This window comes from Rhinoderma darwinii, chromosome 1, assembly GCF_050947455.1.
Source record: "Rhinoderma darwinii isolate aRhiDar2 chromosome 1, aRhiDar2.hap1, whole genome shotgun sequence".
In the NCBI taxonomy this organism is placed as follows: Eukaryota; Metazoa; Chordata; class Amphibia; order Anura; family Rhinodermatidae; genus Rhinoderma; species Rhinoderma darwinii.
Genome location: NC_134687.1, coordinates 533509613 through 533536785, shown reverse-complemented (window position 1 = coordinate 533536785; position 27173 = coordinate 533509613). Strand labels below are relative to the sequence as shown.

At 42.6% G+C, this 27173-nt stretch overlaps 1 protein-coding gene across 1 annotated transcript; it reads right to left on the bottom strand.

The window, feature by feature from the left end:
* Nucleotides 1-14: 14 nt before the first annotated feature.
* GLRX (glutaredoxin) lies at nucleotides 15-21620 on the bottom strand. The gene is made up of 3 exons (XM_075854842.1): nucleotides 21256-21620; nucleotides 320-440; nucleotides 15-140 (listed from the first exon to the last, which is right to left on the bottom strand). The coding sequence occupies exons 1-2, from the start codon at nucleotides 21460-21462 to the stop codon at nucleotides 327-329; spliced, it is 321 nt and encodes a 106-aa protein (XP_075710957.1). The 5' UTR covers nucleotides 21463-21620; the 3' UTR covers nucleotides 15-140; nucleotides 320-326.
* Nucleotides 21621-27173: the final 5553 nt, after the last annotated feature.

Here is a 27173-nt window from a genome sequence, read left to right as displayed (position 1 = left end):
AAGAAGTTAACATTTTTATTTGGGTTCAAGCACCTGAAATGTATTCAGTTTCAAGTCAGCTATAACGAAAAAATCCAATAAATATTTTGAAAAGCAACATTATAAGACTGGGCATCTACACTGGAACCAGACATAGAATTCTGAAATGAAAAAGAAAAGTGAATCAGAATTGAAATTAGTGCACTTAGGTAAAAGAACATATATAAAAAAATGTAAATAAGAAAAATCTATGAAAAAATTTGACCTTGCAGATTTTACAATTGCCACTAAAAATGACATCTTAATGAGTAACTTTGTACTGTCTTATGCTTCTAATTACCATCTCATTACTCAAGGGCTCCAATTGATATTAGCATTTTCTCTAGCTCTCCACTGCCATCTAGGGCAACAAGATCAGAACAGCCTCCAATGCATTTCTCGCCAATGAATATCCGAGGTACCTAGAGATGAAAAAGTTTTGAATTATTTAGATATGATATTGTATATTGTATCTGACTGAGGTAACTGTTTCCTAGCCACAGCTTTATATTGCAAGTATGTTATTCTAATTTTCATTGAACCCAAAACTGAATATGGACATATGCAATAAAAATAAGAATGTAAAATAAATTCAATAAGCAAAAGCAATGATTTATCAAAAAATTAATAAAGAAATGTGTATTAGGCCAGTTTTACACATTGGGGCATATTTATCAATGCAGTTTTTAGACATAATTGGATTGTCACTTTTTCCTAATCCTAAGAAATAAAGTCATACCTGTCGGAAAAAATAGTTGTGGCATTCAATATCATGTGCGACTGATTTACGGAAGTTTTCTGCCACTTATCGTTACAAATAGGCTTAGTTCAGTAGCTGCGCCATATTTTTAAATAGATGTGTAAAGACCTATTCCCCAAGACGGTACACCTTATACAGTAATTGCATATTTAAAAAGGCATTTGTGTACATAAATGGAATTTGCAAACCCAACAACATTTTTAAGGGGTTTCATCATGGCAACCTCTTTTTATACTAAACGGACCCAGCGATAAGATGATTGTTGCGGTTCCGGCTTCTAAAACCTGCAGTGATCAGCGGTTATCCCTGGGGGAAGCTCTGGCTAGACATACATTTTCACTGCAACAGCCTAAATGGCCTTCCATGTAACACAGGCCTTTTTTGCAGCTGCTTTCTGCTCTTGCATCTAAGGCATCATGCACACAACCGTAGTTTTGCGGCCGTATACTATCCGTGATTGTGGAGCCACAATTGCGGATAGTATAGAACACATTTTATCCTACGGGCCAATGCACACGACCGTGGTTTCCACGGTCCGTGCAGGGCCCGGAGCCCGGACTGCAAAAAAAAATAGGACCTTTCATTATACGGTCTGCATTTGCGGTCCAGGCTCATTTAAATGAATTCACATCTTGTGTGTGCACAGTCTGATTGTGGACGGCCTGCGGATGACGGCTCCGCTGCCTGTCTGAGCTTAGTCACGGACCGTGCACACAGCTACGGCGGTGTGCAGGAGGCCTAAACGGTAGATACAAAGTGGGCCATATGGGCAGGGGTTGTAGTAATGAGACAAGTCCTTTAAATAGGCACCGCATTTTGAACACACTTTGCATAAATCAATATTATAAGAATATAAAGAATCTTTGTAATATATCTTATTAGAGAAAAATGCCTCGATCTTTACTTCTCAGACCCCCCACCCATTCCTCCTAATTGTTTACTCACTCTGAATTTACTGATAAATCCATCTCCTCAAGACGAGATGGACTATCATTTAAGGGATCAGGTTACATGCTGATAGAAGTCTATGGAGAGGGGAGGAGGGAGGAGGAGTAGAGTGAAAGAGAGAAAGACACAGAAGCTGCAGCAGCTTTTAGTAAGAGTTATATCTCACCCCAGTGCTGAATTCTCAGCTACACTGCTCAGTACTGCTGTAGTAGATTGTCCTCCATGTTGCTGCTGCTTATATACACTCACATAATATGAATAAATATTATATACTAGCTCAGATAAAACTGAGAATTAGAGATACAGGCTGGGAAAAACTGCTGAAAAAAACTTGCAGAATACAAGTCATATAATGACCAGAAATAGTGTTATTCCTCATGTACACAAATATGACAGCTAATTCTGAAAAGTGACCTGAAAATTTAGGTACACTTTAACATTAGTGACAGAATAAGTGACAGCACACTGAAATCCATATCACTTCTTTATGCTGCCCTCAATAAAGTAGGAAGTGTCTAAAGAAGCACAGATCATGATTCATATGAAGTCAGCTAGGATGTGTTTACAGGGAAACTGAAAGTTAGTGCATATTTATCAACTAAAAAAAATGATGATAGCTTTTCCTAGGCATAAAATATCATTCTAAATAATTAGGATAAACCACGTAAACGTGAATAAAAGTTTTTTTTTCTATGATAGACTTAGTTCTTGACATTATTGGATGTCCGACTAATGTGACCCATATGGCATCAGGGTCTCATAATAATCTGTCATGGAAAAGTCCCTTTTTCAGTCTGTTCTCCACCCGTTAAGACCCTTTTCTACTTTTTGTAACACAGGCTAGCCATAAGGAGTTCAAATTCGCAGTGGCTTTTCCACTCCATTATTAGAACCAATTTCTTTGTAAGTATGGTTAATGCTAGTCATACATTAGAGGCTTCAGCCGTTTTCTGAACGACTTGTCGACTTGTCGTTCATGGTTGGTCTGTGAAAGTTGTTGTTCTGGACAACAACGCCATAAGTGAAAATTACAAATCATTGATCGATCTTTGCCTTGAACTGTGGCCTGGTCTGGGCTTCTATTGTGGGATAGACATCTGTCAATTGTCACAAAAGACGTTCCAAGGACTGCACCCCACAACGACCGAAGAAATCCGAAACGACAGATCAACTTTCTCAAGCCTAATACAAAGTCTAAAAACATCATCTTAAATAGGTAAGTACAAAATATCACATGGTACAATTGCACCAATTTAAATGATAATACCTCTCACAAGTAATCACACAGGTGCCTTATCAATTAGTGGTTGTTACATAAGTTATTAATCCACCCTCCGTATAAAAGTGTCATCAGTGTTTCATAGGATATGTGTATCACAAGAAACGAACAATTACATATCCCAAACCTACTTATAAAGGTCCGGAGAAAGGAAAGGGAATCGCTCATCGCACCACAACTCCCAGCATCACCTCCATGAGTCGAACTGCGCATGTCCCTTAATGATTCTCATACCTAATGTTGCCATAATGTTAGTGGCCATATCCTAAAGTTTATCAAGCAGGAAGTTCCATATACTAGCCTCCGATTCCCTAATCTATTCCTTAACAATGAATATTTTTGCACTAAGTTCGAACATATATCGAATAAATATGCTTTTGATCTGATTCTCCTAAACATTGAATGCTTGCAGTCTGAAATTCTGATGTTAGAAACAAAACTAAAGGATGTTGAAATATTAATCATTGCTTCCTCTACTGAACAGACTGTAACGCCCGCGGTCGCTGACCACAAACTCTTCTCATCCTGCTGATGCCCTTCTCTCCAGAGATGCCAGCACATGTGGTCGTCATGTCCCGAAGTAACCACAGTGACCACTAGGGTGCACGCGCGAGCTCAGTCCAGCCTTAAAGAGCCAGAGCGCACACATGTGTGAGATTGAGCTGATTGCTCCCAGATCACTCTGGACTGTGAGAAGGGCCCTTCATTGCCTGAGCGTTGTTTGTACCTACACGTGTCAGTCTCTGCAAATGGTCCCCTGAGTGTTCTCCAGTTCCCAGTGTTCCCGTTCCTGCTACCTGTATCCCGTGCTTCCGTTTTCCTGTGCTGTACAGAGTTGGAGTCGTGTTGTGTCACCTGCTACAGCCGCTGTGTTTCACCGCACCTGTTATCTGCCTGCTGCAAGAGTTCCATCCGAGCCTAAACCATCGCTACTGTCTGAATTGCCACAGGTACCTTTATCCGAACTATAGACATTGACTTTGTACCCTGTTTGGCCAGCTGCTATACCGCTACGGCGGTATGGCCCAGTGGGTCCACATACCCACAGATCATGACACAGACCTAGTGGGGACGCCAGATCCCCGGCCTCGATTTATACCGGAAGTGTGCGGCCTGCACTGCCGCAGGACCGGAAGTTACATAATCGATTCGGAAAACGCAGATTGTTACACCGGAGGCTACCTAGTGCTGGGCACTGCCCACCAAGACTGGTGGGATCACTGAGGACCAGGGTCTCTCTAGAGGAAGGCCCTGGAGCACAACCGCAATCTTGGATGCACTTTGCGGTCTGCTTCCATTTTTTCTTTCCACATTTCCCCCTGATGAGTGCCTACTGGGACTTAACAACCCACCTGCTGATCATACCCAGCTCTTCCTCCATTACACGAAGCAGCCTGAGTACCTGTAAATGTGACTCAATGTGAGTATCATCAGGCCATCTGTGGAATTCCTCCCTCCTGGACACCGCTCTAATAGTTACAACTGAAGCCTCATTCTCTTCATCAGACATTTCATAGGACTGGTAATTTGAGATGCTTTAGATGCGGTTTTACTAGTGGACAATATCTGTTACTGCAACTGATTTTATTTCACCCAAAGTCTAACACAGGGGTCCCAAGCACATGGCCCGCGGGCCGCATGCGGCCCCTGGGGCTGTCATCTGCAGCCCGCTGGACACAGAGCCGCTAGTATCGTCTCTGCTCCGAGACTCTGGAATTCCCTGACATCACTGTCCACATATGAACAGCGATCTCTGAGGCTTCCCCAGAGCCGGAGTCCCGTGCAGAGCGTTAGTACAGGCTCTGCTCCGGGACTCTGTGGAATTCCCTGACATCGCTGTCCACATATGGACAGTGTGTCAGGTTCTTCCCCAGAGCGAAGTCCCGGGCAGAGCGCTAGTATCGGCTCTGCTCCGGGACTCTGTGGTATTCTCTGACATCGGTGTTCATGTTTGGACACACGATGTCTGGGGCTTCCCCAGAGCCGGAGTCCCGTGCAGAGTGCTAGTATAGGCGCTGCTCTGGGACTCTGGGGAAGCCTCTGACATCGCTGTCCATACATCGACAATGATCTCAGAGGCTTCCCCAGAGCAGGAGTCTCAGTGATGTCAGGAGCACAGCTGGAGTCCCAGGAAGAGCCTACTAGCGCTCTGCCCGGGACTCCAGCTCTGAGGTTGCCCCTGACATCTCCGTCCATAAATGGACCTACAGAGGGCTCTGTGGCAGCATCTACAGAGGACACTGTGGCAGCATCTACAGAGGGCACTGTGGCAGCATCTACAGAGGGCACTGTGGCAGTATGTACAGAGGACACTGTGGCATTATCTAGGGGTGTGTTGCATTATCTACAGAGGGCACTGTGGCAGCATCTACAGAGGGCACTGGCAGCATCTACAGAGGGCACTGTGGCAGCATCTAAAGAGGGCACTGTGGCAGCATCTGCGGAGGGCACTGTGGCATTATCTACAGAGGGCACTGTGGCACTATCTAGGGGTGTGTTGCATTATCTACAGAGGGCACTCTGGCAGCATCCACAAAGGGCACTGCGGCAGCATCCACAGAGGGCACTGCGGCAGCATCCACAGAGAGCACTGCGGCAGCATCCACAGAGAGCACTGTGGCAGCATCCACAGAGGGCACTGCGGCAGCATCCACAGAGGGCACTGCGGCAGCATCCACAGAGGGCACTGCGGCAGCATCCACAGAGGGCACTGCGGCAGCATCCACAGAGGGCACTGCGGCAGCATCTACAGAAGACACTGTGGCAGCATCTACAGAGGGAACTGTGGCAGTATGTACAGAGGACACTGTGGCATTATCTAGGGGTGTGTTGCATTATCTACAGAGGGCACTGTGGCAGCATCTATAGAGGGCACTGGCAGCATCTACAGAGGGCACTGGCAGCATCTACAGAGGGCAATGTGGCAGCATCTACAGAGGGCACTGTGGCAGCATCTACAGAGGGCACTGTGGCATTATCTACAGAGTGCACTGTGCCATTATCTAGGGGTGTGTTGCATTATCTACAGAGGACTCTGCGGCAGCATCCACAGAGGGCACTGCGGCAGCATCCACAGAGGGCACTGCGGCAGCATCCACAGAGGGCACTGCGGCAGCATCCACAGAGGGCACTGCGGCAGCATCCACAGAGGGCTCTGCGGCAGCATCCACAGAGGACACTGCGGCAGCATCCACAGAGGGCACTGCGGCAGCATCCACAGAGGGCACTGCGGCAGCATCCACAGAGGGCACAGCGGCAGCATCCACAGAGGGCACTGCGGCAGCATCCACAGAGGGCACTGCGGCAGCATCCACAGAGGGCACTGCGGCAGCATCCACAGAGGGCTCTGCGGCAGCATCCACAGAGGACACTGCGGCAGCATCCACAGAGGGCACTGCGGCAGCATCCACAGAGGGCACTGCGGCAGCATCCACAGAGGGCACTGCGGCAGCATCTACAGAAGACACTGTGGCAGCATCTACAGAGGGCACTGTGGCAGTATGTACAGAGGACACTGTGGCATTATCTAGGGGTGTGTTGCATTATCTACAGAGGGCACTGTGGCAGCATCTATAGAGGGCACTGGCAGCATCTACAGAGGGCACTGGCAGCATCTACAGAGGGCAATGTGGCAGCATCTACAGAGGGCACTGTGGCAGCATCTACAGAGGGCACTGTGGCATTATCTACAGAGTGCACTGTGCCATTATCTAGGGGTGTGTTGCATTATCTACAGAGGACTCTGCGGCAGCATCCACAGAGGGCACTGCGGCAGCATCCACAGAGGGCACTGCGGCAGCATCCACAGAGGGCACTGCGGCAGCATCCACAGAGGGCACTGCGGCAGCATCCACAGAGGGCTCTGCGGCAGCATCCACAGAGGACACTGCGGCAGCATCCACAGAGGGCACTGCGGCAGCATCCACAGAGGGCACTGCGGCAGCATCCACAGAGGGCACTGCGGCAGCATCTACAGAGGGCACTGGCAGCATCTACAGAGGGCAATGTGGCAGCATCTACAGAGGGCACTGTGGCAGCATCTACAGAGGGCACTGTGGCATTATCTAACTGAGGTGCCGGACTTGCATTTAACGACACTTAAACTGGAAAACTGGATTGTTGAAATAAGCACGTGGAGAATTCTCTCAAATTTTAAACCTAGCGGTATTATTATAGTAATGTAGTATTATTATTATAGTAATATAGTGTTATAGTAGTTCAAATAACTAATTGATTAACAATAATTTTGTATTGTATCAAATTTGAAAGTAATGCGGCCCGTCAACTTCCCATTTTTTCTATATGTGGCCCTCTTACCTGGCCGAGTTTGAGACCCCTGGTCTAACACGACTGTTAAAGACCATCATTCATAAAGGGAACCTGTCACCAGCACTTCACCTATTGAACTTTACTTATCCCTCACTGGCCGTTGCTATAAAAAGTTCATTGCCGTTATCCCCTCTCCTAAACTCCTCCTCCGACTGTAAATAACGGTCTGCAAACATTTTGCGCCTTTTATCGTAATAATCCGGTGGATCGTTGTACTCACACACCAGAAGAGGACATCAATGCACAAGCGCGGGATTTTTTGTGCTGGGGGGAGCTGTGGAGCTGTCAATCAAAAGTAAGGAGGCGGGATTAACTCGGAAAGACTTGAGGAATGAAGATATGACTCTTTTATGCTCAGTAGCATACAGTGCAGGAACACTAAAAAGCTGAATACTAAAGCTACAGAGCCGACTAAGAAGACAATTATAGGTTATATAGAAATTATTTTTCACCCACTACCACCTGGTATCGCTGGTTTAATAGGTGAAATGGCGGTGACAGGTTCCCTTTAAAGTAGAGATATTATCCATCCATCACTATTATGGTTTTCTACTAGCATATATCTCACTCCTGTTACACTGGTGTACTAACTTGAAATTGACATAGGGCAGCAATGGCTGACCGGTGACTTGAACTAAAATAAAATATGCTTGGATAGTCAATAAATACTGCACTTACCTGTGCAGAAAATGGTCAAAATTTGACAGCAGAAAAATAGAGATTCAAATACTACTTCTAAAAATAACAGTTTGGATACCTTTCTCAAAAAAGCTTCCACGTCCCATCAAAATTCAGCCACTATGAGTTCACAACATGAAAAGCCTGCACAATTTAAAGGCGTAGACACGATGCTGAGAGCAGATGACGACTCAGAGGATGAGGGCTTGCAGAAAGCACAGGGGTATCCTGTATTGAGATCTTTCATTAGCAAAACACTCACGAAAGCTTTGCACCCTCTGGTCACTGAGCTACAACAAATAAAGCATGATGTCGGCCAAATTGGACAGAGGGTGGAACAACTTGAGACCGTTCAGACTCAAATGATTTCTTTTACAGAAGCGTTTTCCTCTACGTTTGCGACATGTCAAGACCACATGAACAAAATGATTGACTGGATGGAAGATCGGGATAATAGAGGAAGGCGTTACAACTTGAGAATTAAGGGCGCTTCCGAATCTCTGCCGCCTGAATCAACTCTTTATACAGTTCCTTGGAGCCAATTATACGGGTGAGATCACCATTGAAAGAGCTCATAGGGCATTTAAACCAAGACCAAAACCACAAGAAGCTCCTAGAGATATTATTTGTCGTTTATTTAGCTCTAGAACTAGAGATGATATTTTGAAAGCGACCAGGGGACAAGAACCGATTACCTGGGAAGGTATTCATATATTGCTGATAACCAGGTTTAATGGGTCTCGTATGCACCATTAGCGGAATTTGCTTTAAATAATCACCACCATGTTTCTCTTGATACCTTGCCGTTTTTCTGTATTTATGGGTTTCAGCCTCGTTTTGGTTCATTTTCAGCCTCTTCTAGTGACAACCCTGATGTAGAAGTTGAATCAAATAAACTGTGCACAGTTTGGGCTCAGGTTCAATTGAACCTGAACAACTCCCAAGTTATAAAAAAAAAAATGCTAACAAAAAACGTACGGTGGGTGCTGTGTTTATTGTGGGTCAAAAGGTGTGTGTTTCTACAAAAAATCTGACACTGATAGTGCCTTCTTGTAAGTTTGCCCCTAGGTTTATTGGTCCATATGAAATTATTGACGTTGTTAACAATGTGTCTTTTCGTCTGCCACTTCCTCCGTCTTTTAAAATACATGATGTTTTTCATAAATCTCTCCTTAAAATTTTTTTTTACACCATCTAATTCACTCAAGAAACCTCCTCCTTCAGTTCAGGTAGAAGGAGATATGGAGTTTAAAGGGAACTTGTCACCAGCATTTCACCTATTGAGCCAGCAATACCTGGTGGTAGTGGGTGAAAAATCATTTCTATATAATGTATAATTGTCTTCTTAGTCGGGTCTGTAGCTTTAGTATTCAGTTTTTTAGTGTTCCCACACCGTATGCTAATGAGCATAAAAGAGTCAAATCTTCATTTGAAAAGAGTCATATCTTCATTCCTCAAGTCTTTCTGGCTTTACCCCGCCTCCTTACTTTTGATTGACAGCTCCTCACCTTCCCCCAGCACACACAATCCCGTGCTTGTGCATTGATGTTCTCTTCAGGTGTGTGCGCACAAATGAACACCGGATTATTACGATAAAAGTTGCAAAATGTTTGCAGACCGTTATTTACAGACGGAGGAGGAGTTTAGGAGAGGGGATAACGGTAATTAACTTTTGATAGCAGCGGCCAGTGAGGGATAAGTAAAGATCAATAGGTGAAATGCTGGTGACTGGTTCCCTTTAAGGTTCAGAGGATTGTGGATTTTAGAAAGGTCAGGGGTACTCTCCAGTATTTGGTGCACTGGAATGAGTATGGGCCAGAAGAACGAACTTGGGTTTCTGCCCATTCAGTACATGCTAGTCGTTTAGTTAAGATCTTTCATTTAAAGTTTCCTTTGAAACCTAGGCTGATGTTTAAGGGTCCAGTGGCCCCTTGTAGAAAGGGGGGTACTATTAGGAAATGTCTGTTCCTTTAAGATCGCCTTGACTACTGGTCTAGCTTCTGGGCGGTTCTGGTTTTACATTGAGCCTATTTCTCTTCTCTGTCTTTCTCCCTATTAGAGGTAAGGGTGGAGTATTTATACCTGGCTTCCTCCACTTGTTCTTTGCTTGTGATTTACTTGTCTTCAGGTGTTTTGATCAAGCTTCTGACAATACCGTATACCTCTAGCTTCTGGACTTCCTGGAAACTGACTTTGGCTTGTCTCTTGATAACCCCTTGTTTACTGATTTTAAATATGTGCTCCCGGCTGGTTTTGACCTCTGCTATACCTAATATCCACTTGCCTTCTGTTTTTAATTTTCCGTTTACACTCTGACTGTCTGCATTGCACCTCTTATCCAACACTGAACCCTGCTAAAACAACCTGGTTTCTATACAGCAAAAACCATCCTGCCTGGCGGTCGGCTCTGGCGAAAACCATGGAGTAGCCTTAGACTCTGTTGATCAGAGTTGTGACGGATTTGAGGTTGTGGATTCATTTGCATGCTCACTCTCGGCAGTCTCCTGCAGCCTTTGGGGAATCGCTCACATAGCAATTCCATAACAGCTTCCTTTTTTAATTTAATAGTTGTATCCCGGCGTTGCAGTTCACTATGGTGGCTTCCGATTGTGAGCTGCAGTTCCTGGACACTTTAGTACAGTTAAAAGGTGGGAAACTTCAGACTGACTTGTTCGTCAAACCGACGGACAGGAATAATTTACTTTTTAATCAACAGTAACCATCCTAGACACATGGTGGAATCTCTTCCATAGAGCCAATTATTGAGGGTAGATAGTATTGTATCCGATGCCACACAAAAACAGGTCAGATTGACACAAATGTGTGGGAAATTTAGACAGAGGGGTTACATAGTTACATAGTTAGTACGGTTGAAAAAAGACACATGTCCATCAAGTTCAACCAAGGGATGGGAAAAGGGAAGGTAAAAATTTCTACACATAGGAGCTGATATTTTTTTGTTCTAGAGAATTTTCTAAGCCTTTTTTAAGGCCATCTACTGTCCCTGCTGTGACCAGCTCCTGCGGTCGGCTATTCCATAGATTCACAGTTCTCACAGTAAAGAAGGCTTGTCGCCTCTGCAGGTTGAACCTTTTTTTCTCCAGACGGAGGGAGTGCCCCCTTGTTTTTTGAGGGGTTTTTACATGGAACAGGATTTCACCATATTTTTTGTATGTGCCATTAATATATTGATATAAATTAATCATGCCCCCCCTTAGTCGTGTTTTTTCAAGGCTAAATAGGTTTAATTATTTTTATCTTTCCTCATAACTTAGATTCTCCATGCCCCTTATTAGCGTTGTTGCTCTTCTTTGTATTTTTTCTAACTCCAGGGCATCCTTTCTATGAACTTGAGCCTAGAGCTGAACTGCATATTCTAGATGAGGCCTCACTAATGCTTTGTAAAGTGGTAATATTACATCCCTGTCCCGTGAGTCCATGCCTCTTTTATTACACGACAATATCTTGCTGGCCTTTGAAGCAGCTGATTGACATTGCATGCTGTTATTTAGTTTATGATTTACAAGTACACCGAGATACTTCTCAACAAGTGAATCCCCCAGTTTAGCTCCCCCTAGGACATATGATGCATGCAGGTTGTTAGTACCCTGATGCATAACTTTACATTTATCTACATTAAACTTCATTTGCCAACTGGATGCCCAAACACTTAGTTTGTTTAAATCCACTTGCAATTCACGAACATTTTCCATAGACTGAACTATATTACATAGTTTGGTGTCATCTGCAAAAATAGAAATATTAATCCCATACTCTATATCAGTAATAAATAAGTTGAATAATAGTGGTCCCAGCATGGAACCCTGGGGTACACCACTTATAACCGGGGACCATTCAGAGTAGGAATCATTGACCACAACTCTCTGGATATGGTCCTTGACCCAATTCTCAATCCAATTACAAACTATATTTTCTAAACCTATAGTCCTTAATTTACTCATTAGACGTCTATGAGGGACAGTGTCAAATTCCTTTGTAAAGTCCAAAAACACTATATCCACAGCGACCCCTCTCTCTAGGCTTCTGCTCACCTCTTTATAAAAACAAATCAGGTTTGTTTGACAACTGCTGCCCTTAGTAAAACCGTGCTAGATGTCACTTATAATACTATTTTTCGTCACATAATCCTGTATATAGTCTCTCAATAGCCCCTCAAATAGTTCCCCCACGATGGATGTTAAGCTTACTGTTCTATAATTACCCGGGGAAGACCTAGAGCCCTTTTTGAAAACAGGCACCCCATTTGCCTTGTGCCAGTCCCTTGGCACTATACCAGTCACTAGAGAATCTCTAAATATTATGAAGAGGGGGACAGAAATAACTGAACTAAGCTCTTTAAGAACTCTAGGGTGTAACTCATCTGGTCCCGGGGCCTTGTGTACATTTATTTGATTTAATTTAGCTGGGACCATATCTACATTCATCCAATTCAGTATATTAACTGATATATTAACAGCACTGGCACCGGCTACATCAGCCGCTCTTTCTTCTGTTGTATATACAGAGCTAAAGAACCCAATTAGTAACTCTGCCTTCTCTTGATCCCCTGTTGTGACCAACTCCCCATTACCACTATTCAGGGGTCCTACATGTTCAGACCTTGGCTTTTTTGCATTTATATACTTGAAGAATTTTTTGAGATTTGTTTTACTATCCTTGGCCACCTGCCTTTCATTTCGTTTTTTTGCTGATTTTATTACCTTTTTACAGATTTTATTAAGTTCTTTATCATTTAAAAAGGTTACAGATGTACCCTCAGATTTGTATTTTTTAAATGCCCTTTTTTGTCATGTATTGCCCTTTTTACAGAAGGTGTAAGCCATGTGGGGTTTAATTTTAGGCGTTTATACTTGTTACCTATAACAATACATTTTGAACTATAACACCTTCCCTCCGCAGCCATTTTTCGGATTTTCACTTTTGTTTTTTCCTCCCCATCTGCCAAAAGCCATAACTCTTTTATTTTTCCATCAATATTACCGTATGAGGGCTTGCTTTTTGCGGGACGAGTTGTAAATTAACACAGCACCATTTTTTGTACCATATACTGTAGTGGGAAATGAGAACATAAATATATGTGGGGTGGAATAGGAAAAAAAACAGCGATTCCTCAACATTTTGGGTGGTTTTGTTTTTACGGCGTTCACCGTATGGTAAAAACAACATGTTAACCTTATTCTGCGGGTCAATACGATTACAGCGATACCAAATTTATATCGTTTTCTTCATGGTTTTACAAGGAAAAAACTGATTGTTAAAAATAAAATTTGAGTTTTGTCGCCACATTCTGAGAGTCATAAAGTTTTTCTTTTTCTGTCTATTTAGCCGTGTGAGGGCTTATTTTTTGCGGGGCGAGCTGTAGTTTATATTGGTACCATTTTGGGGTACTTTTTATTTCATTTTTTGTGGGAGAAGAAGGGACCAAAAAACAGCAATTCTGCTGTTTTTAATTTTTTCTTTTTTACAACGTTCACCGTGCGGACTAAATAATAATATATTGTAATAGTTTAGACTTTTACGGACGCGTCGATACCAGTTATGTTAGCTTTTTATTTTTTTTACATTGTCTCAGGGAAAATGGTAAAAGGGGGGTTTTTTGAGCTTTTAACTTTGTCAATTTTTTTTTATTTGTTAAATAAAAACTTTATTTTACTGTTTTTTACTTTTTTTTACTTGTTCCCCATGGGGACTTTAACCAGCGATCGTTAGATCACTTGCACGATATACTGCAATACTAATACTATTGCAGTATATCGCGATTCTGACAGTCTCTAATGAAGTCTCTAATGGAGTACAAAGATGGCGAACCTGGGGGACTTCGTCAGGCCCCCAGGCTGCCGTGCCAACCAACGGCTCACCCCGATCTTGCCGTGGGAGGGCCGTTGAGACGTTACAGGGGGTCGCCCCCCTGTTTTTATTCATTTAAATCGCTATTGAACGTGGCATTTAACGGGTTAAACAAGTGGGATCGCGCTCGAACGGGATCCCGTCTGTTACCCGGAAGTGTCAGCTGTAACACACAGCCGACACACTCGCTCTATGGAGCGGTCTCAGCCCGTGAGCCCGCTCCATATTCCCCCACCCGGCGTGCGCCATATATATACCGTGGATGTGGGGAAGGGGATAATTACCCAAAGTAGATTTGAAAATCTCCCATTTATCGTTTGGACCATTATTTGACATTAGTTCTTCCCAGTCTATATCCTGAATTGCAGCCCTCATCCTGGGGAAATTGGCCTTCTTAAAATTTAGCGTTTTTGCCCTCCCATCCTGTGTCTGTTTTTTACAGTATAGGTAAAATGTAACTATATTGTGATCACGGTTAACGAGATTTTCACTAACATTGACGTTCCCAACAAGCTCTGCATTATTAGAAATGACCAGATCCAACAGAGCTTCACCTCTAGTCGAGTCTTGCACAAACTGGCCCATAAAATTTTCCTGCTACAGGTTGAGGAAATGTCTCCCCTTTGCAGTTGAAGCCGAACCATGACACAAATTAATATCCCGGTAATTCAAATCTCCCATTATTACTACAGTACCTGCCTGTGCAGCCCGCTCCATCTGTTTATATAGCTGATCTTCCATCTCCTCAATTATATTGGGGGGTCTATAGATTACACCAAAAGTAATTTTTTCAGTGTTTACCCCCCTTTCTAATTTCACCCACAAGGTATCAACCTCCTCACAATCTTCACCCATTATTGTTAATTTCACACTCACCTTCATATCACTTCTCACATACAGACATACACCACAACCTTTCCTATTTGCCCTGTCTTTCCGAAAAAGTGTAAAACCCTGGAGATTTTCAACCCAGTCATGTGAAGAGTCTAGCCATGTTTCAGCAACACCAAGTATATCTATATGTTCCTCCAGTACCAAGGCCTCCAGCTCCCCCATTTTGCTTGCTAGACTTCTGGAATTTGTGAACATACATTTTAACTTGCCTTTAAATGTTTCACCTTCAGTATCAGAAATGTGATTATTTGATATTATTTGGGCATTTTTATTTTCATTGCTGTTTTGTAACAAAGGGATCTCCTTATCCTGATGTCTAGTCCTCTCCCCACAGTCTGTTTCTCCCCCCCACCAATATAGTCTGACCCCTCTCTAACCTGACTACCTCTTTATTTTCTACATTGACCTCCCTCCTCAGCCCTAGTTACCCTAGACAACTTGTGAAGAGACATAAAGATAGACTTAAAGAGGCTCTGTCACCAGATTTTGCAACCCCTATCTGCTATTGCAGCAGATCGGCGCTGCAATGTAGATTACAGTAACGTTTTTATTTTTAAAAAACGAGCATTTTTGGCCAAGTTATGACCATTTTCGTATTTATGCAAATGAGGCTTGCAAAAGTACAACTGGGCGTGTTGAAAAGTAAAAGTACAACTGGGCGTGTATTATGTGCGTACATCGGGGCGTGTTTACTACTTTTACTAGCTGGGCGTTGTGTATAGAAGTGTCATCCACTTCTCTTCACAACGCCCAGCTTCTGGCAGTGCAGCACTGTGACGTCACTCACAGGTCCTGCATCGTGTCGGCACCAGAGGCTACAGATGATTCTGCAGCAGCATCGGCGTTTGCAGGTAAGTCGATGTAGCTACTTACCTGCAAACGCTGATGCTGCTGCAGAATCAAGTGTAGCCTCTGGTGCCGACACGATGCAGGACCTGTGAGTGACGTCACAGTGCTGCACTGCCAGAAGCTGGGCGTTCTGAAGAGAAGTGGATGATACTTCTCATCAGAAAGCCCAGCTAGTAAAAGTAGTAAACACGCCCCGATGTACGCACCTAATACACGCCCAGTTGTACTTTTACTTTTCAACACGCCCAGTTGTACTTTTGCAAGCCTCATTTGCATAAATACGAAAATGGTCATAACTTGGCCAAAAATGCTCGTTTTTTAAAAATAAAAACGTTACTGTAATCTACATTGCAGCGCCTATCTGCTGCAATAGCAGATAGGGGTTGCACAATGTGGTGACAGAGCCTCTTTAAAGAGGCTCTGTCAACAGTTTATAACTGCCCTATTTTCTACCTAAACTAATAGGTGCTTTAACGTAGATAAGTAATATGTTGGTTTTTTTAAACGTTTATTTTTGACAAAGTTATGAGCATTTCTAGTGTTATGCAAATGTGTTCTTAATGCCCAAGTGGGCGTTTTTTTACTCTTGACCAAGTGGGCGTAGTAAAGAGAAGTTTATGACGCTGACCAATCAGCGTCATACACTTCTCTTCATTCATGTCCAGCTGAATCCACAGCACAGTGTGATTTCGCAAGATCACGCTGTGCTGTCACAAAAAAAAGCCCTCATACAAATGCATCGGTGGAAAAATAAAAAAATATGAAATATGGAGACACAGAAACAAATAATTTTGAAAAAAAAGTGTTTAAAAGTAGTAAATGATACAAAATCTATATAAATTTCGTATCGTTGCAATTGTAACAACCCACTGAATAAAGTTATTGTGTTATTTATGCCACACGGTAAACGGTGTAAATTTAGGATTCAAAAAAGTGTGGCGAAACTGCTGGTTTTTTTCTATCCCCCCCCCCCCCAAAAAAAGTTAATAAAAGTTAATCAATAAATTATATGTACCCCAAAATGGTGATATTAAAAAAATACAACTTGTCCTGCAAACAACAAGACCTTATACAGCTATGTCGACGCAAAAATAAAAAGTTATAGCTCTTTGAATGAGACAATGGAAAAACTTAAAAACAGCTTGGTCATTAAGGCCTAAAGGGGTCAACAGCGTGACACCGCTCCGGACACTGGGATCTGTGCTGCTTTAACACTTTGAAATTTATATCATGTGGATATGTCCTAAATATCCCTCGTGGGAAAACCCCTTTAATACAGTAGTGAAAAATTAAGTGAAAATTAAGACATCTTGCTAATAACGACATATATCTTAGAAAATGCTGTGAATCATTATGTTCCACATTTTGGGTTAAATTTACGTAAAGTTGTACTACTCAGCACTAACACAACTCTTTAAACAATACTTTAAAAAATATAATTTATAATGTCATATACAGTTGACTGTAATGTGCTTCCTCTGAGCGGAAATTGTGACTGTTCCATAAGATCAAAAAGATAAAAACATTATTTAGATACCACATGAACCAAGATATTTTATATGATATATTATCAAAACTAATGAAAGAAAAGATAAAGATTCTCATTGTTTGCACTAGTTTTTATAAAACTCTGCAGAGTAGCCAGATAGGTTCAGTGTTGGATTACACAGAAGGAAAAAGGTAATTAACAAGGAGCTTTCACCACCCTATTCCCTCCAGCACTTCCTATACAATCCCAGTGTCTCCCCAAACATATAAAGTATTAATCTGTGGTAGAAGAGGTGACTATGCAGCCTTTTACTTAGATTTATTACTAGGGTTCCAAGCTTCCTTTTCCTATCTGCCTGCACTGCTGACTAGGAGAAACTCAGAGGCTCAGCATGCATGATAGTTTCCATAGGGAGTGGGGGGTAAGCAGCTGCCAGACATCTGGTAACACATATCTCCCAGGTAACAAAGAATTGGGTACCTTGTTTTCTGCAAAGCAGAAGTCGGGGGCCGTGGGGCTGCCCTCATGTTCATTATGTCATTGGGCCCTGTCAACATTGGTGATATCTGCTGATAATCATTTGTTTATGTCCAGTTTAAGTTATACATACGTTTAATGACACCGCTACTGGGGAGGGAGCCCCGATTAATGTTCACTGTAACCCATTGCACCTGCTGGGCAGGGCGGTTAGGGAGCTCAGCAATGTTCTGTCAAAGGTGGGGAGTTTAAAAAATGCATCATTCCACACCATGTTGATACATTTTTAGAAAGGCTATTGTGACACAAATGTATGGCAAATGGGGAAATGAATGAGAGGTACATGGGATTACTGAATTAATTACTCCTTGGTACCTCACATTAATATTAAATAAACCCACGTACCTCACATTAGTAACCCCAATGTGCCTTATATTACTAATGTGAAAGGCACAGGGTAAATATGAGGCGCAACAGGAAAAACGAGGCGCATGACACTTCTTGCCTACTACATTGGTGCGTTCTTGCGGTACTTGTGCCTTTCTCACTAACTGCCCTTTTTCCTCCATCCCTAAGCCCTGACAGGCTAATTTGTGGCAGGGCAAAGAAGGATGAGCTTCCCTTCTGTGCTGCAGAGACAGCATGTGGGCGTGATTTGCACTCCAAAGTACGCTTGCGCAAGCTGTCATCGGGAGTGAGAGGGGTGAGGTTAGAAACTGCATGGCCGCGCAGCTTAAAGAAAACACTGTCCCCCACAACAATTTTTTCCCAGGGGTCTTCACCACCCATGATCTGGCCCTGGATTGGTTGTATCGGTAACTTCTCGGATTTTGCAAAGGTTATCAACATTATTGTAAAGGAAAATGGAATCATCTTCCAGAGCAACTAATCATCATCAAACCATTTCCAAAATTCCTTACAAAAATAAGGGCTGGAGTCTGAACTAATTAATGTAACTTTTTTTTTGCACTAGTTCTGATAAATCGCCCTCTAGATTTTTAAGAACAACGGCATAATAATAGTGTGGTCATTTTCATAATAATAGCAAATTTCTTGTATTGAACATCTGTTTAGCCTCTTGACGACCAGCACTGTAACAATACGGCGCTGGCAGGAGTCCTAAGGACCAGTGTCGTAATATTACAGCGTTCGGATTGTGTTGGTACAATTACTGTGCCCTCGCGTGATCAGCAGCAGGACTACAGCTGTAATATAACTCTGAGCCCAGGAGTTTTACCTATTAGATGCCGTGTTCAATAGCGACTGCAGCATCTAAGGTCAGTCCATCGGCCCAACGCCATGATTGGTTACCATGGCAGCCTTCTACAGCTACGTTGATGGAAAAATAAAAAAGTTATGGATCTCGGACTGCAACAACATAAAAATGACGTTTTATTGTGCAAAATTACTAAAACGTAAAATAAACTATACATATTTTGTATCGCCGCATTCGTACTGACCCTATCGTAAACGCCCAAAAAACGGCCGTAAAATCGGAAGCAGAACGCCTCCAAACATCTGCCCATTGATTGCAATGCTGTTTTTTTACGCGGCCATTTTAAAAAACGGCCACGAAAAAGAAGTGCAGGTCACTTCTTGGGACGTTTTTGGAGCCGTTTTTCATAGACTCTATTGAAAACAGCCCCAAAAATGGCCGTGAAAAATGCAACGAAAAACGCAGTGAAAATCGCGAGTGGCTTAAAAAACATATTAAAATCAGGAGCTGTTTTTCTTTGAAAACAGCTCCGTATTTTCAGACGTTTTTGGTTAAGCGTGTGAACATACCCTTAGAATGCAACAATGTGAAAATTAAATAACGTGCTGATCCAAATTAGTCCTATCCTTTAAGAGTTAACATTGTTAGGGTATGTTTACACGGCTTATTTACGGACGTAATTCGGGTGTTTAACGCCTGGAATTACGTCCGAAAATACGGCTTGAAAGCGTTGACAAACATCTGCCCATTGAAAGCAATGGGTTTTACATTGGTCTGTTCACACGAGGCGTAAATTTACGCGTCGCTGTCAAAAGACGGCGCGTAAATAGATCAATACCTATACCAGACTGTGAAGACTACTAGTATATCCAGAAAATGAAACACACATAGCACAAGTCATGTACCATGACAATATAAAATAAACTTTATTGAAATATACATAACACATTGGCCATCAAAATATAAAAACAATATAGCACACAGTTAAAAAGGAGAGTATGGAGGAGCTGCGTGAATAATCCAATATATATGCTACCATACTATAAACATCCTGTGATGTGGTAACAAATGCAGATATCTATAGAAAAGATAATCATATAGATCAAGTATTTGGACAACAGAAGCACATAAATATATTTAGCACCTGACAGAAGAGCACACAATTGTGCATGCATATAAGAGTATACAGCTAGAGCTCCAAGTTGCACCCAAAACAAAGACCATGCTTCATAAATAAAGGATATTGCACAAACCCATGGACTGCATGATAGGAAGCACGCAGGAACACTCCACACTGACCGCCCCCGACGCACGTTTCGCCGTCAGCTTTCTCAAGGGGTACTGAGGCGCGTAAATAGATGCCCGCGTCAAAGAAGTGCCTGTCACTTCTTCAGACGTAAATGGAGCCGTTTTCCATTGACTCCATGGAAAAACAGCTCCATTTACGTTCGTAATTGACGCAGCGAAAAGTGCCTCAACATGCCATTTCTCCTGAAAACAGCCTCGTAATTTCAGCCATTACGGACGCTGCCGTGTGAACATACCCTTAGAGCAGCAGCAAACAGACTAGAACCATAAGCTTTTATCTTGTTGCACACTTTGCTTGCTGCGATGTCATAGCATAGTTACTTATCGGTAGAGTATACGGTCTTTGCGCGAACTGCATTGTACATCAGCAACGGTTGTGTGGCTGAAAATCCCCATCACTATTTAAAAAATAACTAAAAAAAACATTTGACTTATGACTTTTTCTGAGCTTGTTAAAGGGTATTTCCATTTGATAATGTCAGGTCAGATCTGACCTAGAGTTTGTGCTGCTTTTACTGCAATCCTTGTGTAGTAGAGACATTTATCATGAGTGGTACATTTCAATAAACATGCTGCACTCATAGACAGCATTCTAATTAATTTGTTTTTACGTAGCAGTAGAACATTGGGTTTATGTTTTTTTTGCTATGGTAGACATTAAGGGTATGGTACATGTAGCGGCCTCCGCATATGGCCGAATCCCCACCGATATTTTGAGGCAAATGGCTGCACAATTTTGCCAGTAAGGAACTGGCAAAATCATGCCACCATTGGCCTTCGCAAATGAGCAGGGTTTCGGACGCATGCGGACGCTGCTAAGTAGGACTCTACTCTTAGAAAAGCCACGACTACAGAATTTTGTAATAATAATAAAAAAATTTACAAAATGCAGCGTGCGACTGAATTTCATAAATTCCCATTCATTAATATCTGTCTGCTGCAGTAAAGCCATGTTGTAATCACGATATGTGAACAGAGTTTTCTGTATGATCCACATACAAATAAACACCCTTTCTAACAATTTTGTACAGTGTATGTGGCGGCAGTAGACAACTTACCGGAGATAAATGACAGTGCAAATTATTACCAGCAAACTATGGCTAGAATCAGCCCAGCCCTGAACTTGTTTCATTAATACTCACCGTTCTCTCTCCAGTGACCTGAAAGAAGTAATCTTGCACACTGTTCATCATATCCAGATTGGCAATATTAATGATTTCCAGATGTCCATGCTTAAACTTGTATTTCTGCAGAATGCCTTTTGCTCTGACACAAAAAGGACATGAGATCTTCTCAAACATGGTCACTTTGGATGCGGAGAGTTTACCCTGGACAAAATTCTGAGCCATTGCTGGAAAAGGAAAATCTTCTTTGTCAAAAGGAGGCAAAACAGAAAACTTGTAAAGCGAGGGCCAGATTGAATCGTGTAACTGAGTCCAGTAGGAGGAGTGAGGGCCGTGGGTGGGTGTATGTGCTGCTCAGTTCATGTTCTTTTTAACACTGTCCCTTCCGTTTCCAGTTCAGCCTGTTATATCACTAATAGAATGCTTACAGTTCAGGAGGTAATGTTTGTGAATGTATGTAACACAGCGCAATAATACGAAGTCATTTCCTGCTACATACAAAGCCTTATTTACACAGTGTCATTATGCAGATAGTTTTCTCCCTGCGATAATGGCATCATTTTAACAAGGTTTGTACAGGGCCGGTTTTAGACAAAGTGTGGCCCTGGGCAAAGTTAAAAGTGGGGCCCCAGATGCTGAATTATTTTATGAATAATGCAGTCAATACAGAAAGAGGTGTCCAGAGAACTACATCGCTGATTTCTAGCGCGTCTAGGGCTGTTGCAAGCCCCAAAGCATCTGTCCCCCCACTCACACAAAAAATTATATTGATATACATGTACAGTTATTTAATCATACCACTATACCAGATGAAATATTACCTGCATACTGTTACTGAACACAACTCACTCTTATAAGACTAATATAGCCAATAATAATACAATATAAGGTCCAAAATATGCTGCCACACCATAACCACATAATGACTAAATAATACCCCCTTACTTTTACTGAAAAATACCGCCACACGATAACCACACAATGACTGAATAATACTCCCATACGGTTACTAAATAATACCTCCACCCCATAACCACATACTGACTGAATAATACCCTTATACTGTTACTGAATAATACCCCCGTACTGTTACTGAATAATACCGCCACACCATAACCCCATAGTGACTGGCTAATACCCCCATACTGTTATAGTACCACCACATCATAACCAAAACCACATATTGACTGAATAATACCCCCATACTGTTACTGAATAATACCACCACACCATAACCACAGTGACTGAATAATACCCCCATACTCTTACTCAATAATACCCCCACGCTATAACCAAATAGTGACTGTATAATACCGCCACACCATAGCCACATAGTGACTGAAGAATACCCCCATACTGTTACTGATTAATACTGCCACACCATAACCACAGTCACTGAGTAATACCCCCATACTGTTACTAAATAATACCTCCACACCATAACCACATAGTGACTGAACAATATCCCCATACTGTTACTGAATTATACCGCCACACCATAACCACATACTGACTGAATAATACCCCCATACTGTTATAGTACCGCCACAGCATAACCACAACCACATAGTGACTGAATAATACCACCACACCATAACCACAGTGACTGAATAATACCGTCACACTATAACCAAATAGTGACTGTAAAATAACGCCAAACCCTAACCACATAGTGACTGAATAATACCCCCATACTGTTACTGAATAATACATCAACACCATAACCACATAGTAACTGTACAACCCCCCATACTGATACTGAATAATACCCCCACACCATAACCACATAGTGACTGAATAATACCCCATACTGTTACTGAATAATACCATCACATCATAACCACATAGTTACTGAATAATACCCCCATACTGTTACAAAATAATACCGCCACACCATAACCACATAATGACTGAATAATACCATCATACTGTTACTGAATAATACCGCCACACCATAAACACATAGTGACTGAATAATACCCCCATACTCTTGATGAATAATACATCAACACCATAACCACATAGTGACTAAATAAAACACCCATACTGTTACTGAATAATACCCCCACACCATAACCAAATAGTGACTGTATAATACCCCCATACTGTCACTGAATAGAAACCCCTATACAAAGACCAACATGTAGTGATCATATATTGGTAGATGTCAGTTATACACAGGAGTTCTGCAGACGATATAATATTACCACCATATAGTGGTAGAAGTCAGTTATGCACAGGAGCTCTGCAGACGATATAATATTACCACCATATAGTGACCATATAGTGGTAGATGTCAGTTATACACAGGAGCTTTGCAGACAAAATAAGTGATTACAGCACATTTATACCCAGCGACTCACAGGTGATGTTTTCTCTGATTAGAGTGGTTCACTTTCCCTTTTTTTCCCAGACCACTCTGATGACTCGTCTCTGCAGAATTTGACACACAGACATGTTGGTTTCTTGCTTTTCCAGCATTCTCCCCACCTATACCCCATACCCCATTTTCTAAACAAACTCATAATCCAGTGCCTCAGATGGTAATAATGATCCCTTCGTGCTCGACAAAATAAAAGTGCCCCATCAGTAACCATGCCCCCTTTGTGCCCCCACAGTAATAATGCACCCTTTGTGCCCCGTGTAGATAGCGCCACACACAGACCCCTGTAGATGGTGCCACACTCAGCCCCCCCTTGTAGATAGTGCCACACACAGCCCCCTAGTAGATAGCACCATGCACAGCTCCCCTGTAGATAGTGCCACACACAGCCACCCTTGTAGATAGCGCCACACACAGCCCCCCCTCGTAGATAGCGCCACACACAGCCCCCCCTGGAGACAGCACCACACAGCACCCCATTGCAGTGCCACACACAGCCCCCCTTGTAGATAATGCCACACACAGCCCCCCCTTGTAGATAGTGCCCCACACAGCCCCCCTTGTAGATAGTGCTACACAGCCCCCATGGTAGATAGTGTCACACTCAGTCCCCCTTTGTAGATAGCGCCACACACAGCACCCCCTTGTAGTGCCACACACAGCCCCCCCTTGCAGATCGTGCCACACACAGCCCCCCCTTGTAGATCATGCCACCTACAGCCCCCCTTGTAGATAGTACCACTCACGCCCCTTTGTAGATAGCACCACACTTAGCCCCTTGTATATAGCGCCACACTCAGCCCCCCCTTAGTAGATAGTGCCACACAGCTCTCCCCATTGTATATAGTGCCACACAGCCCCCCCTTGTATATAGTGGCACACAGCCTCCCCCCTATATATAGTGCCAAACAGCACCCCCTTGTATATATAGCCCCCCAAAAATTGTACTTACCTAGCCCCGTTCCTGCGGCGGATGGAGCGCTTTACAGCCTCCGGGTGGGACCCTTGCATATACCAGTGTGATACAGTGACCTGCGCCTTAGAGGCTGCAGGCCTAATGTGCCTGGTAGCCTATAGTGTTAAATTGTATATACGTCCTGAGGGTGTGGCAGTCGATAGCAACATGGCCCCCTGGTACTAGTGATGCCACCAGGCATGGGGGGGACCGTGCCGCCCAGCCCATAAATGTTGTGTGCTGTTGCGGCATGGGCCCACCCATATATCTGGGGCCCGTAGCAGTCGCTATGGCTGCTATAGTGAGTAGGGGTGCCTGAGAAGATGGGGGCCCTGGCCATTATTAAAAGTGAATTGAAGCCTCCTTCACACACCCTTTTTTTAGTATTTAAAAAAAAAGGAAAAGCCATGTGTTTTATGCATTTTTAATGGCCTATTTTAAATAAGCATTAAAAAACTTGAAATTCATGGTGGTTTTTTTTTACATGAGTTTTTGGTGTCTTTTTTATTTAGTGACATTTTGTACATGCGTTTTTACTGAATTTTTGAAGTCCTATAAAGAAGCCTATCGGAAAAACAAGAATCAGAGAAAATGCCATACCTAGAGGTTAGGTGAGTTTTTAAATTTTTTTTAATTTTCATTGGCGCGAAAGAAGCACTATTAATAGGGGACTTTAGGGGTCTAATTACTATATGGGGCACCTATCTAATTTATGGGTCACCTATCTACTATATAGGGGAAACTATCTAACTACTATATGTAATGGGCCTAACTACAATATCGGGAGTCTAACTACTATATGGGGGCACCTAACTACTTTATGGGGGTCACCTAACTACTATATGGGGTCACCTAACTACTATATGAATGCCTATTATATAAGGAAGCACCAGACTATTAGTGCCTGTTCAGACGTGGCAGAGATTTTCCGCTGCAAATGTTGGTGCAGATTTGGGGCAATTACGCAACGAATCTGCACCAACATTTGCATATTTGACAGGTAATTCAGAAAAGACAGCGGACTTGCCACAGATTTCAGTTTTTGCATTGCAAAGGCTGAAATACGCAGTGAAATTCCGCTTCTTCTCCGCAACAGACAGAGCATACTGCGGAGGGAAAATTCCGCACCCACCGCAGCCTATGGTCCGCAGCTGAGTTTTCCACAATGTCTGAACTAACTTGCCTAAAAATATATTGAAACAAATGTAAATAAAAGGCCGCTGGAAAATTCCACAGCGGACTGTCCGCAGCGTAATTCCACAGCAATTCGGCCACATCTGAACCTGCCCTTATATGGCGTCACCTAACTACTATATGGGAGCCTATTTACTTACAGTGCTGTGAAAAAGTAATTGCTCCACAGACGATTTCAGTTATTTTTGCTAATTTGTCACATTTAAATGTTTTAGGTTATGTGCACACGCTTACTATAAAAAGTCTGAAAATACGGAGCTGTTTTCAAGGGAAAACAGCTCCTGATTTTCAGCCATTTTTAGGAAAAATCATTTTTTGCTGCGTTTTTTACGGCTGTTTTTGGAGCTGTTTTTCTATAGACTTGATGAAAAACGGCTACAAAAACGGCTCAAGAAGTGGCATGCACATCTTTTTCGTGGGTGGTTTTTTTACGCGGCCGTTTTTCAAAAGGCCGCGTAAAAACCGCCCCGTCGGAGCAGAACATTGTATTTCCCATGGAAATCAATGGGCAGATGTTTGTAGGCGTTCTGCTTCCATTTATTCAGCCATTTTTCGGGACGTTTACGCCCCAAAAAACGGCTGAAAACACTACGTGTGCACATCCCCTTAGGTCATCCAACTAATTTTAATTTAAGACAACACGAGAAAACAAGAAACTTAGCTTTTTAATTATCATTCCATTTATTAAGAACAAAGATTTATTCAAAACCTATATCACTCATATAAAAAATAATTTTCCCCCCTAAACTTAATAATTGGTTGTGCCATCCTTGGCAGTAACAACTGTGAAGGAATCGCTGTGGAGGAATTTTCACCATCTCTTCATTGCTGAATTGTTTTGGTTCGGCTCCATTGAAGGGTTTTCCAGCTTGAACTGCCAGTTTAAGGACTCTCCACAGCATCTCAATGGGATTCAAGTCAGGACATTGACTCGGTCACTCCAAAACCTAATTTTTTATTTATTTTGAGCCATTCAGAAGTGGACTTGTTTGTGTGCTTCAGATAATTGTCCTGCTGCATGACCCAACTGAGCTTGAGCTTTAGGTCATGAACTGACGGGCAGACATTCTCCTTCAGGATTTTCTGATAGAGCAGAATTCATGGTTCCATCAATTATGACAAGTCGTCCAGGTCCTGCAGAAGCAAACAAGCCCCAGACCAGGACACTACCACCACCATGTTTGACTGTTGGTATGATGTTGTTATGGTGGAATGCAGAGTTAGTTTTATGCCAGATGTGACAAGTTATCTAGATGTTTTTTGGCAAATGCAAGATGAGCCTATGTGTTCTTTTTAGTCAGCAGTAGTTAGCGCCTTGCAACTCTCCCATGGATGCCATTTTTTACAAGTTTCTCTCTTATTGTGGAACTGTGTAAACTGATCGTAACTGAGGCAAGTGAGGAC